Genomic DNA, 13,075 nt, shown 5'->3' with positions numbered 1-13,075 from the left:
TGCATGACCCCAGGGATACAACGGTGAGCCATATGGACATGGATTATCCCAATGGATTTTTGTCTACAGATAAACACACAAGCGAGAATTATCACGGCAATAAGTGTTTTGAAGAAATAACATTCTAGGAGTGTATAGCAAAGACCATATTCTGCTGGAATGCCATGATGAGAGCTTTGATGTTTATCCAAAGGGCAAGACCAGCTACATAATTGGTGGGGCCCAGTGCAAAATAAAAATGTGGGGATGCTTTTTCAAAACTTATTAAGAATTTCAAGACAGTGGCAGCAGTGTATTAAACCAAGTGCAAGAACTTTTTAAGCAGCCTGCCCTGTGTGACTGTGCAGGTCACAAGTGGACACAGCTGGCCCTGCCTAAGGGCAATCAGAAGCCAAAGAGAAGGTTTAAGTAGAGAAGAGAGATGATTGAATTGGCATTTGAAAAAGATAAATTCCTTAAATTCCTCAATTGTTCTCCCAAGGCATGTTTAGTTAGTGAGTAAAGGCAAAGAGTATTAGTGTCTCCCAGACTTAGAGTTAAATATTGCTATTATTTTTCTAAGTCCATGTGCCTAGATACACAGGTATCTGGAATCCGCCCTCTTAATTAACTTGCAGAGGTAGTAAAATGGTGAAATCTGAGTTTTTCGCTTAATGTTTTCCTAGGTTAACCAACATTTTAATACACGTGAATGATTTCACCTTGTAATCATTTAACAACATACACTTATTTTCAACTAACAGACAGGAATAGTGCTTAAAATAAATATTGTGCTTCTTGCTTACAACCAGCTAATGTTCTGTGACAAAAGAATTAAGAATTCAAAAACATGAAAAAGAAAATAATTTGATTAGCACAAGAAGGAATAACTTCCTGCTAATCCTTGCTTGTTGTAATAACTTGCATATTGTGCTAGGAAATATGTGTTCTGTTGTTTTAAGATAATAGATTATATTTAATATGTAGCCGATAATCTAAATGTATTGAGAATCAAATCTTTTGTCACTCATCACTGCTGAAACAAATCTTGAATATTCTATGACGTAAGAAATAAAAAAAAAGTTCTCAACCATTTTAGTTTTTGCAATAATAATCCTAAATTTTTAATGTGTGCAAATGTATTTCAAAACACCTTTCAAAGAAATAATATTATAATCAAAATAAAAAAGACTTGACAGTGGTCTGCAATTTAATTTCTTGAAACACAGAGAAACAATTTTCTTGAGAGACTAGTGACAAAATAGAGTCAACCTTTCATCAAAGCCCCACACCTCTAGAATTCTACAACCTCATGTTTTATTTTTTCAAAATCTGGATTATTCAAGTTTATGCTATGGAAATGGTTAGAAAAGAGTATTAAAGTCTTACTCTTAAAAAGAGATTTTAATTGAAAAATTGAAAAAAATAAGTTGTGATATCTTTTTGTCCAATTATTTTGAAAATCACTGTACATAATATAATGACAGATTTACTTACCTAGGTACACAAGTGATGATTCTTCAACTGTTTGTTGCACAGCCTCAGAGAGGAAAAAGCTAAGTACACAATCACTCTGAAAAACAAGATGAAACATAATATTTCTTTATTTCTTATATTTGTTACTCCTATTCATTATTACATAAAATTGCCATACATATCATTTTAAAATAGATACCTGTTATAGATTCTACAAATAGAGAGAAAGTTTATTTATTTCAGAAAAGCTTATTAAGTCAATGCTATCATCTTACCATTAAGTTAAACTAAACTTTTGTGTGATTGGAGGTCAGATTACTTTCTATTTCTTCAAGAGGTTCAAGTGTGCTCTGCTCTTGGACCTCATCATAAATGTCCACATGACATTTTACAAATATGCATGCATTTCACATCTCAATTTTGGAAAACAAGGTGTATCCTTGGATGGCCTTTCTGAGAAAAATTACTGTGAGTGGGACACAGATGCTCACTTAGTGAGTAACCACTACTACTCAAGGTTCAATTCTAGGAATACTGGTTGAGTACTGACTACACTCAGAGCACTGAGGAATTTAAAAGAGAAGCATGCTTCTCTGTACATAGGAAAATTATTTATAACTAGAATTTTTATTAAAGTAATATAATCTGTTTTCTCCCCTTAATTGTGTTCTAAAGAGAGAGAATCGGGATATTTCAAGACAGAAAGATGCATAAGGTATTCTCTCTCTTTAGAACACAATTAAGTAGAGAAAACATTATATTACTTTAATAAAAATTCTAGTTATAAGTAATTTTATATGTACAGAGAAGCATGCTTCTCTTTTAAATAGGGTTAATCACAAATTGACATTTAACCTGATCTCCAAATGAATGGCTAACTGGGAAGTCTGAGAATAGCTTTTCCTTAGTAAAACTGGCACATATTTTGTTGTAAGCTACTCTATGACCAAAGTAGGCCTCTCCATGAGATTTTACATTACTATCTAAGGGGCACCAAAGAATAATTGATTACTTCCTTGGACTACCTTTCATAGGCTGATGCCATAGTAGCTGTCAAAGCTGCCTGACAGCTTCCCTGTTCTTTTCTCTCACTCTGTCCAATGCTTGTTTCTACTCTTCCCCAGGAGACTTTAACTTCCAACTCTGACTCCTTCTCTGCTAATGACTATCTCTACTTCCAAGAAAATAAAAGGCCGATGGAAATTCCTACACTTCCTGCCATAAAATCTACGGACACACAGCTTTCCATCCTCTTACAATGGAAAAAAAAATGTGTCTTTCCATCTGTTATAGTTGAATTATTTCCCCCTCCCAAATTCATATCTTAAAGTTCTAATCCCCAGTACTCCAGGACATGGTCTTATTTGGAAATAAGGTCATTGCCGATGTAATTAGTTAAGTTAGGATGGGGTAATACTTGAGCAGAGTGGGCCCCTAATCCAATTGACTGGTGTCTTTATAAAAAGAGGAAATGTGGACACACTCATAGAAGGAAGACAAGGTGAAGAGACATAGGAAGAAGATGACCATCTACAAGCCAAGGAGAGAGATCTGGAATAGATTCTTTCCTCATAGCCATCAGAAGGAACCAACCCTACAGACATCTTTATTTCAGACTCTTAACTTCTAGAACTGTGAAACAAAAACATTCTGTTGTTTAAGCCACCCAATTTATAGTAGTTTGTTATGGCAGCCCTGGCAAACCATCTAATGCTGAGCCCTTTATCTGTGTCCTGGATTCTATTAGTTCCTCCTCAGGAACCTTGTAGAAGATTCCCATCTACATTTTAGCCACTTCACCCTTCTTCCTTTTTTCCTCATCAACATAAAATATGGTCAATTCTGTCAATTTTAAAAACTAACAAACAGGTGAGTCAAACCACCCAAAATATACTCACACATAAATCGAATTTTGTCATTAATGCCCCTTGCAAATTGTGTGTTATTTTTCTCTTCCCTGATGCAAACAAATCTGTGGGAAGAATTGTCTGCACTCACACTGATTCCACTTCTTCAATTTCTACTCACTTTATGATCAACTACATTCAGGTTTCTGCCACTAAATGTCCTCTGAAAAATGCTCTAATTATCTTCTCTAACAAGCCCTCTCTTAAAAACTACATATATGTATTTCAAAACCAGTGGGAATTTCCTTTGTCATGTATAGCTATTCCATTTTTAGTGAATTCTGTCTTGTCTTTGCTTTTATATTACATGTTCTCCCAAGTGACTGTCTTCCCTTTCTCTTGCCATCATTTCTGAGACTTTTTTGTGGACTCCTTTTCCTTATGATTTAAGTGTTTCTCACTTCTAGGCCCAGCTCTCTTATTACTCTAATGTATCCTTTCTGGGTGATATTATGATCTTTGGTGACATCTATAATGATGCATAAATCTAAACATTTATTCCAGATTTGTCTCCTAAACTTAAGCCCTCTATCTCAAAATATCTTTTTACTGGTTCACTTGACTCTTCCAAGCACAAATCAAACCACAAAAGTGTACCACTAAATAGTTTTTCCTTTCCTTCACCTCTATTTGCTTCTTCTCCTATGTCCATGCTCACAATAGAGTGTACCTACTTGGACTCTCTGTTCTCCTCACCCCATACATAAAATTAATTGCTAAATCCTGTGGATTGTACCTGCTAAATAGCTCACCTATTCATCTTCTCCTTCCAGGTATACTAATATCATCTAGTTCCAACATCATCAATTCTCATCTATGTTATAGCCTTAATGCTTATCTTGGGCCCTTTATACTTATCTTGCTACCCTTTAATCCAGTCCATTCTCTACACAATTGCTCAACAGATCTTTCAAAATGAAAATCTAATAATTAACTGCTTAAAACCTGTAGTGATTCTGCATTACTCTTAAGAAACAGACCAACTGCTGAACAAAGCTTGTAAGACTGGTCTTGACTGGGATCTTGCTCGTTTCCCTATGTTCTTCTCTCACCCTTTCTCATCTGGTGCTTAATGCTTACCTTTGCTGAATTATATTTACTTTCTCAAATGTGTCATGGTCTCTCACTTTCTTGTCTTCCTATATTTTCCTTTCTCTTTCTTTTCTGCCCCATCCACCCATTTGCCCAGGGTTTGTCATGTTCTCTTTTCTTCACTCTTGTTAATATTAGTAAAATACAAGTACAGAGATTGTGACTTATTCCCTTATGCTCCTCTTCAATAAAACAGTGTTTCTTTCAATAAATACTAGTTAACAGAAACAAACTGATGTCTGTCTTCAAATGTAGAATACATCAATTTCAAATGCAGATATTCTTATCTGCATAGCAGTTTATGCATCATTGCAAATTAGTCACCAATTTTCTTCTATGTATCATTGTAAATTAGTCAGTTGGCAATTTTCATCTGTGAATTGATCTTTTGTGAACTTGTTTAATAGAAGTCTACTTTTAAGAAATGGACTCATATTCAAGGAGATGACAGAGTCAAGATTTTTTATTTTGAAAGCATAAAATCAAACCTCAGACTGCAGAATCTGTTTAAGGAAATTTGACCTTCTTTGGCCTTTTGACAACTAGTCAATTACTTTTCTTTGGTGACATTTTGACCTCACCATCCAATGGTTATTAAAGTTCAGTAGTAGGCAAGAAATCTTCCCAATTAGTGTCTGAAATGTCACTACTAGCTAATTATTCCCTTGTGTTTACACTGTCATATCCTTCAAGTCCTCATTTATAATTCTGGGTGTGGATGACTAAATACTAACTTCTTATTGTAACAAGGTTATTTTCTCTCCTGGGAATAAAGAAACAAGATCCAGAGTCAAGAGAGGGATAAATCAACAAAAGAGATGAAGAAGGTACAAAAAGTAATATTACTGGATCTCAAAATGATCAACTTTTAAATTTTCTCAAACTTGACTTTGCTTATATGTATGCATCCCACAGCTTTTTAGCACATTGCACCAATAGATAGTCTGAAGATTTATAGAAATATCAGTGCTACAGTTGCTCTCATCAATAACCTATGTCAGTGTTCTCCACTGGTATTGACCTCCAAGCAGTGTTGCCACATTTAGTAGTGTAGGTTGGATACTGCACAACTCTAAGGGGCCATTTTCACATAGTCTACAATGTATGCAGGAGGGTTCCCCATATGTAGTGTTACCAGCTAGAGTAATAAAAACAGAGGGTGCCCATACAATATTTTGGACATACTTTTACTAAAAACTTTATGGTTTATGGAAAATTCAAATTTAACTGGGTAACCCATATTATTATCTATCAACTCTGGAATATGAGGTGTTTGGAAAGTATGTGGCCATACTTTTGGTTGTGTCAAGGACCGGAGGATACAGCTAGAAATTAATGGGCAATGTCACTTCTCCTAAGTGTCCTGAAATACCTAGAAGATTCTCACATTATGAAGAATGTTTCTTTTCTGCTTAATTCCTCAAGTGGTTGTAGTTTCCCAGGTGAAAAAAAAAAAACTCTGAATTTAACTACTGTATACTATAAATGAGAAAGTTGGATACCAGAGAGAATAAATGATTGTTTGGAATCAGTACAGACAAAACTGGGACTGTGTGGTTACCAAGTCCAGGCTCACTTACGTGACCACTGAAAATGGGCTATAGAAGTGAAGAGTGCTGATGGGGTACAGGCAGGAGAGAGCAAGAGAGAACTTCGTAGGGAACCTAGAGCACATTCCTCTTCTAGCTTAAGGCTAGTTTGACCTATTTATCAATGTAAAGAAGAAAAACATTACAATCATGTTTGTTTTAAGAAAGATGAAAATGGAGCATTGTGGAAAAAAGAAAAGACAGCAATTAGCCTTGGAGAATGCCATGGGCAAAATTCCTTATGTGCTAAACAAATTGTATTATCTGAGTGCTCCATTCTTTTTCCCCTTTAAGTCTCTGAATTGGTATCTGTGTTCCCTCTCATTTTCTTAATAATCCTTGTCCCAGAAGAAGGTGGGGTAGGCATCCTCTTCACATTTACTTGCTCCTCTAACCTCTATTTTTTCTTCCTTCATAAAAATGCCCTGATTTGAATAGCATGTCTACTGACTATACTGCCCTCTACCTCTTGTTAACACACTTGCCTACTGGTCTTAGGTCACTGGAATTCATAAAGATGCTATAATTTATTTTAATAAAGAAAAATCTTGACCTACATTTCTCTGCACACTCTTTCATCTTTAGAGCAAAGCTCCTGCAAGGATTGTTTTCTGCTTTCTATCTCAAATTCCTTTCTTTACATTCTCCCTTAAGCAATTCCAATCAAGTTTTTGTTCCTGACATTCCCATCAAACTGTTTTTCTTTTTTTAATTTTAAAATCATACCTAATTTATTAATAGATCCATAAATCTCCTGATTAAAACTTTAATCTTCTTTCTTTTTTAAAAAAACTTTTAAGCTCAGGGGTACATGTGCAGGTTTGTTATATGGGTTCCCCGTAGTTATTTTTTCTGATCCTCTCTCTCCTCCTAACCTCCACCCTCAAGTAGACTCCAGTATCTGTTGTTCCTGTCTTTGTGTTTATGTGTTCTCATAATTTAGCTCCCACGTATAAATGAGAACATTTGGTATTTGGTTTTCTCTTCCTGCATTAGTTTGCTAAAAATAGTGGCCTCCAGCTCCATCCATGTTCCTGCAAAGGACATGATCTTGCTCTTTTTTATGACTGCATAGCATTCCATGGTGTATATGTACCACATTTTCTTTATCCAATCTGCCATTGAGGGCATTTAGGTTGATTCCATTTCTTTGCTATTGTAAATAGTGTTGCAATAAGCCTACATGCATATGTGTCTTTATGATAGAATGATTTATATTTCTTTGGGTATATATCCAGTAATGGGATTGCTAGGTCAAGTGGTAGTTCTCTTTCTAGTTTCTTGAGGAATCACCATACTGCTTTCCACAACGGCTGGACTAATTTACACTCCCACCAACAGTGTATAAGCTTTCCTTTTTCTCCATAACCTCTCCAGCACCTGTTATTTTTTGACTTTTTAATAATAGCTATTCTGACTGGTGTAAGACGGTACGTCATTGGTTTTGATTTGCATTTCTGTAATGATCAGTGATATGAGTAATTTTTCCTATGCTTCTTGGCTACATGTATGTCTTCTTTTGAAAATTGTCTGTTCATGTCCTTTGTCCACATTTTAATGGGGTTGTTTTTTTTCCTGTAAATTTAAGTTTCTTATAGATGTGCATATTAGACCTTTGTCAGATGCATAGTTTGCAAGTATTTTCTCTCATTCAGTAGGTTTTCTGCTTACTCTGTTAATTATATCTTTTGCTGTGCAGAAGCTCTTAAGTTTAATTAGATCCCATTTTTCAATTTTTCCTTTTGGTGTGACTGATTTTGGTGTCTTCATCATGAAATCTTTGCCTGTTCCTATGTTCATAATGGTATTGTTTAGGTCATCTTCTAGTGCTTTTATAGTTTTGGGTTTTATATGTAAGTCTTTATACCATCTTGAGTGGGTTTTGTATATGGCTTAAAGAAGGGGTCCAGTTTCAATCTTCTGCATATGGTGAGCCAGTTATCTCAGCAGCATGTATTGAATAGGGAGTGCTTTCCCCATTGCTTTTGTCAGGTTTGTCAAAAAACGGTTGGCTATAGGTGTGCAGCCTTATTTCTGGGCTTGTTATTCTGTTCTATTGATACATATGTCTGTTTTTTTTTTTAATCAGCACCATGCTGTTTTAGTTACTGTCACCGTGTAGTATAGTTCTGAAGTTGGGTAACATGATGCCTCCAGTTTTATTTTTTGCTTAGGATTGGGTTGGCTATTCAGGTGTTTGTTTTTATTTTGTTTTTTGTTTTGTTGTTTTTGTTGTTGGTTTTTGGTTTCATATGAATTTTAAAATAGTTTTTTCCAGTTCTGTGAAGAATGTCATTGTAGCTTGATAGGAATAGCATTGACTCTGTAAATTGTTTTGAGCAGTATGGCCATTTTAATGATATTAATCTTTCTATCCATGAGCATGGAATGTTTTTCCATTTGTGTGTCATCTTTGATTTCTTTGAGCAGTGTTTTGTAATTCTCATTTTAGAGATCATTCACCTCTCTGGTTAGTTGTATTCCTAGGTATTTTATTCTTTTTATGGCAATTATGAAAGGGATTTCATTCTTGATTTGGCTGTTGGCTTGACTTTGTTGGTGTATAGGAATGCTACTCCTTTCTGTATGTTGATTTGTATCCCAAAACTTTGCTGAAGTTGTCTATTAGCTTAAGGAGCTTTTGGGCTGAGACAATGGGGTTTTCGAGATATAGTATCATGTCATTTGCAAACAGAGATAGCTTGACTTCCTATCTTCCTATTTGGATGCCCTTTATTTATTTCTCTTGCCTGATGCTCTGGCCAGGACTTCCATACTATGTTGAATAGGAGTGATGAGGGAGGACATCCTTATCTTGTGCTGATTTTCAAGGGGAATGCTTCCAGCTTTTGCCCATTCAGTATGATGTTGGCTGTGGGTTTGTTATAGATGGCGTCTATTATTTTGAGATAGGTTCCTTCAGTATCTAGTTTATTGAGATTTTTTTAAATGAAGGGATGTTGAATTTTGTCAAACGCCTTTTCTGCATCTATTGGGATAGTCATGTGGTTTTTGTGTTTAGTTCTGTTTATGTGATGAATTACATTTATTGATTTGCATATGTTGACCCAACCTTTCATCCCAGGGATGAAGCTTACTTCATTGTGGTGAATTAGCTTTTTTATGTGCTTCTGATTTGGTTTGCAAATATTTAGTTGAGAATCTTTGAATCGATGTTATATTGGCCTGAAGTTTTCTTTATTTGTTGTGTCTCTGCCAGGCTTTGGTATCAGGATGATGCTGGCCTCATGGAATGAATTGGGGAAAAGTCTCTTCTCAATTTTTTGGAACCGTTTCAGTAGTAATTATACAGCTTTTCTTTATACATACATCTGGTAGAATTCAGCTATGAATCTTTCTGATCCTGGGCTTTTTTTGGTTACCAGGCTATTTATTACTGATTCAATTTCAGAGCTCATTATTGGCCTGTTTAGGGAATTAATTTCTTCCTGGTTCAGTCTTGGGACGGTGTCCAGGAATTTTTCCATTCCTTTCAGGTTTTCTAGTTTGTGTGCATAGAGGTGCTCATAAGTAAGTCTCTGATGGCTGTCTGTATTTTTGTGAGGTCAATGGTAATGTCCCCTTTGTCATTTCTAATTGTGTTTATTTGGATCTTCTCTCTTTTCTTCTTTGTTAGTCTAGCTAATGAGCTATCTATCTTACTAATTTTTTCAAAAAATTAACTCCTAGATTGATTGATTGAGGTTTTTTGTGTCTTGATCTCCTTCAGTTAAGCTCTGATTTTGCCTATTTCATATTATTTAGTTATTTCTTATCTGGTTACTCTTCTGCTAGCTTTGGGGTTGGTTTGCTCTCGATTCCCTAGTTCTTTTAGTTGTGATGTTAGATTGTTAATTTGAGACCTTTCTAGCTTTTTGATGTGGGTGTTTAGAGCTATAAATTTCCCTCTTAACACTGCTTTAGCTGTGTCCCAGAAATTTTGGTATATTGTAACTTTGTTCTTATTAGTTTCAAAGAACTTCTTGATTTCTGCCTTAATTTCATTGTATACCCCAAAGCCATTCAAGAGTAAGCTGTTTAACTTCCATGTAATTGCAGTTTTGAGCAATATTTTTAGTCTTGATTTCTATTTTTATTTTGCTGTGGTCTGAGAAAGTGTTTGGTATAATTCTGGTTATTTTGAATTTGCTAAGCATTGTTTTTTATCTGATTGTGTGATTGATTTTAGAGTATGTGCCATGTGGAAATAAGAAAAATGTACGTTCTGTTGTTTTTGGGTGAAGAATTCTATAGAGGTCTGTTAGATCCATTTGGTCCAATGTTGAGTTCAAGTCCTCAACATCTTTGTTAATTTTCTGCCTCAATTATCTGTCTAGTACTGTCAGTGGAGTGTTGAAGTCTCACACTATTATTGTGTGGGAGTCTAATATCTGTGTAGGTCTCTAAGAACTTGCTTTATGAATCTGGGTGTTCCTGTGTTGGCTGCATATATGTTTAGGATAGTTAAGTCTTCTTGTTGAATTCAATGCTTTACTATTATGTAATGCCCTTCTTCTTTTTTTTTTTTTTTATCTTTGTTGGTTTAAAGTCCATTTTGTTGGAAATTAGGATTACAACTCTTGCTTTTTTTTTTCTGATTTCCATTTGCTTGGTAGATTTTCTTCCATCCCTTTATTTTGAGTCTATTTGTGTCACTGTGTGTGAGATGGGACTCTTAAAGATAGCATACCATTGGGTCTTGCTTTTCTATCCAGTTGACCACTCTTTTTAAATGTGGTATTTAGCCCATTTACATTCAAGTTTAGTTTTGTTACATGTGGATTTGATCCTGTCATTGTGTTGTTAGCTGGTTATCATGCCAGCTTGTTTGTGTGTTTCCTTTAGAGTGTCACTGGTCTGTGTACTTAAGTGTGTTTCTTTATCATCTGACAATAATGCTTCCTTTCTATATTTAGTGCTCCTTTCAATATCTCTTGTAAGGCAGGTCTGGTGGTAACAGACTCCATCAGCATTTGCTTATTTGAAAAGGATCTTATTCCTTCTTCACTGAGAAAGCTTAATTTGGTTCATATAAAATTCTTGGTTGAAGATTTTTTTTCTTTAAGAATGTTGAATACAGGCCCCCAGCCTCTTCTGGCTTATAGATTTTCTGCTGAGAGGTCCACTGTCAGCCTGATGGTGTTCCCTTTGTAGGTGACCTTACCTTTCTCTCTAGCTCCTTTTAATATTTTTTCTTTCATTTCAATCTTGGAAAATCCAATAATTATGTGTCTTGGGATGATCATCTTCTGTAGAATCTTGCAGGGGTCCTCTATATTTACTGAGTTTTACTGTTTTCCTCTCTAGCAATGTTGGGGAAGTTTTCAATTGATTATATTCAGAAATATATTTCCAAGTTATTTGCTTTCTCCCCATTCCTTCAGAGATGTCAATAATTTATAGATTTGGCTTCTTTACTTGATTCCATATGTCTCAGAGGTTTTGTTCATTTCTTTTCATTCTTTTTCTCTTTATTTTTGTCTGACTGTCTTATTTCAGAGAGCCAGTCTTCAAGTTCCAAAATTCTTTCCCCAGCTTGGTCTAATCTACTGTTAATATTTGAAATTGTATTGTAAAATACTTTTAGCATGTTTTTCTGCTTTATCAGATCTATTAGGGTTTTTGAAAATACTGTCCATTTAGCCAGGCATGGTGGCTCACGCCTGTAATCCCAGCACTTTGGAAGGCTGAGGCAGGCGGATCATGAGGTCAGGAGATCGAGACCATGGTGAAACCCTGTCTCTACCAAAAATACAAAAAAAAAGTTAGCTGGGCACAGTGGCGGGTGCCTGTAGTCCCAGCTACTCGGGAGGCTGGGGCAGGAGAATGGCGTGAACCCAGGAGGTGGACCTTGCGGTGAGCTGAGATCACGCCACTGCACTCCAGTCTGGGCGACAGAGCGAGACTCTGTCTCAAAAAAAAAAAAAACTGCCTATTTTATCTGTCAGCTCCTGTATTATTTTATTGTGATTCTTATGGGTTGGGTTTTGCTGTTCTTCTGAGCATCAGTGATCTTTGTTCCTATCCATATCCTTAATTCTATTTCTGTCATTCCGGCCAACTCAGCCTAGTTAAGAACCCTTGTTGGAGAACTAGTGCAGTCATTTGGAGGACATAACTGGCCATTTGAGTTGCTGGAGCTCCTGCATTGGTTTTTTCTTATCTTTGAATGTGGGTGTTTCTTTAACTGGCCGGCTGCCTCTGATTAAAGTGGTCAGGCAGGGGAAGGGTAGTTGTGCTGGAGTCCCAGGTTGGGAAGCCCTGCCTAGTAAGAAGTGATGACCAGGACCTGTGTGGCAAACAGTATGTCCACTTTTCTGTGCGGTGGGTGCTCTGTGCTGGGGGTCTAGACCAGCCCCTGATCTCCATAGACTCTCTAGAGCCTGGAGACAGCAGGACAAGGGCCGCAAAACAGCAGAGGTGGCAACCCACCCCTCCCACTGGGAGCTCTGTCTCAGGGAGTTGCAGAGCTGTTACTGTCTTGATATTCCTAACGAGGGATGGCTGGAGACTCAGGCCAGGAGGACCCACCCATTGAGGAGATACAAGGCTGGGGACCCATGTAACAAACAGTCTGCCCACTTTTCTGTAGGGCTGCAGTATGCTGGGGGTCTGCTCTAGTCCTCAGTCACCTTGGATTTTTCAGCACCTACAGTGAAGGTAGCAACAGCAAAGGCTTTGAAACAGCAAATATAGTGGCTTGCCCCTCTCTCTGGGAGCTCCGTCTCTATCCAAGGGAGGTATGGACTGGTTGCTGGCCTGAACACACTGACGGGGGTGGTTGTAGACCTCAGTCAGGAGATTCTGCCCAGTGAAGAGAAATAGGATTCAGAATCCATATGAAAAAGCAGTCTGGCCGCTTCTCCACAGAGCTGCTGTGCTGTGCCACGGGACTGCTCCAGCCTATAGTCACCCCGGACTCTCTAGCGCCTGAAAACAACAACAGCTAAAGCTGTGAAAGACCAAAGATGGCAGCCTGTCCCTCTCTGTGGGAGCTTCATCCCAGAGAGGCTTGGAACCACTGCCAATTAG

The 13,075-nt window shown here is 36.8% G+C and overlaps 1 protein-coding gene across 1 annotated transcript in view; it reads right to left on the bottom strand.

Moving 5' to 3' along the window:
- Positions 1–13,075, bottom strand: part of PIK3C2G (phosphatidylinositol-4-phosphate 3-kinase catalytic subunit type 2 gamma) — a 379,881-nt gene that overhangs the window by 59,841 nt on the left and 306,965 nt on the right. Inside the window, exon 29 of the mRNA XM_054443284.2 lies at positions 1,477–1,552. Coding sequence (XP_054299259.1) covers positions 1,477–1,552 — 76 coding nt within the window. The remainder of the gene's footprint in view (positions 1–1,476; positions 1,553–13,075) is intronic.

This window comes from Pongo pygmaeus, chromosome 10 (genome assembly GCF_028885625.2).
Source record: "Pongo pygmaeus isolate AG05252 chromosome 10, NHGRI_mPonPyg2-v2.0_pri, whole genome shotgun sequence".
NCBI classification, from domain to species: domain Eukaryota; kingdom Metazoa; phylum Chordata; class Mammalia; order Primates; family Hominidae; genus Pongo; species Pongo pygmaeus.
Note: the sequence above shows the minus strand (reverse complement) of the source record. Positions and strands in the feature narration are given on the sequence as shown.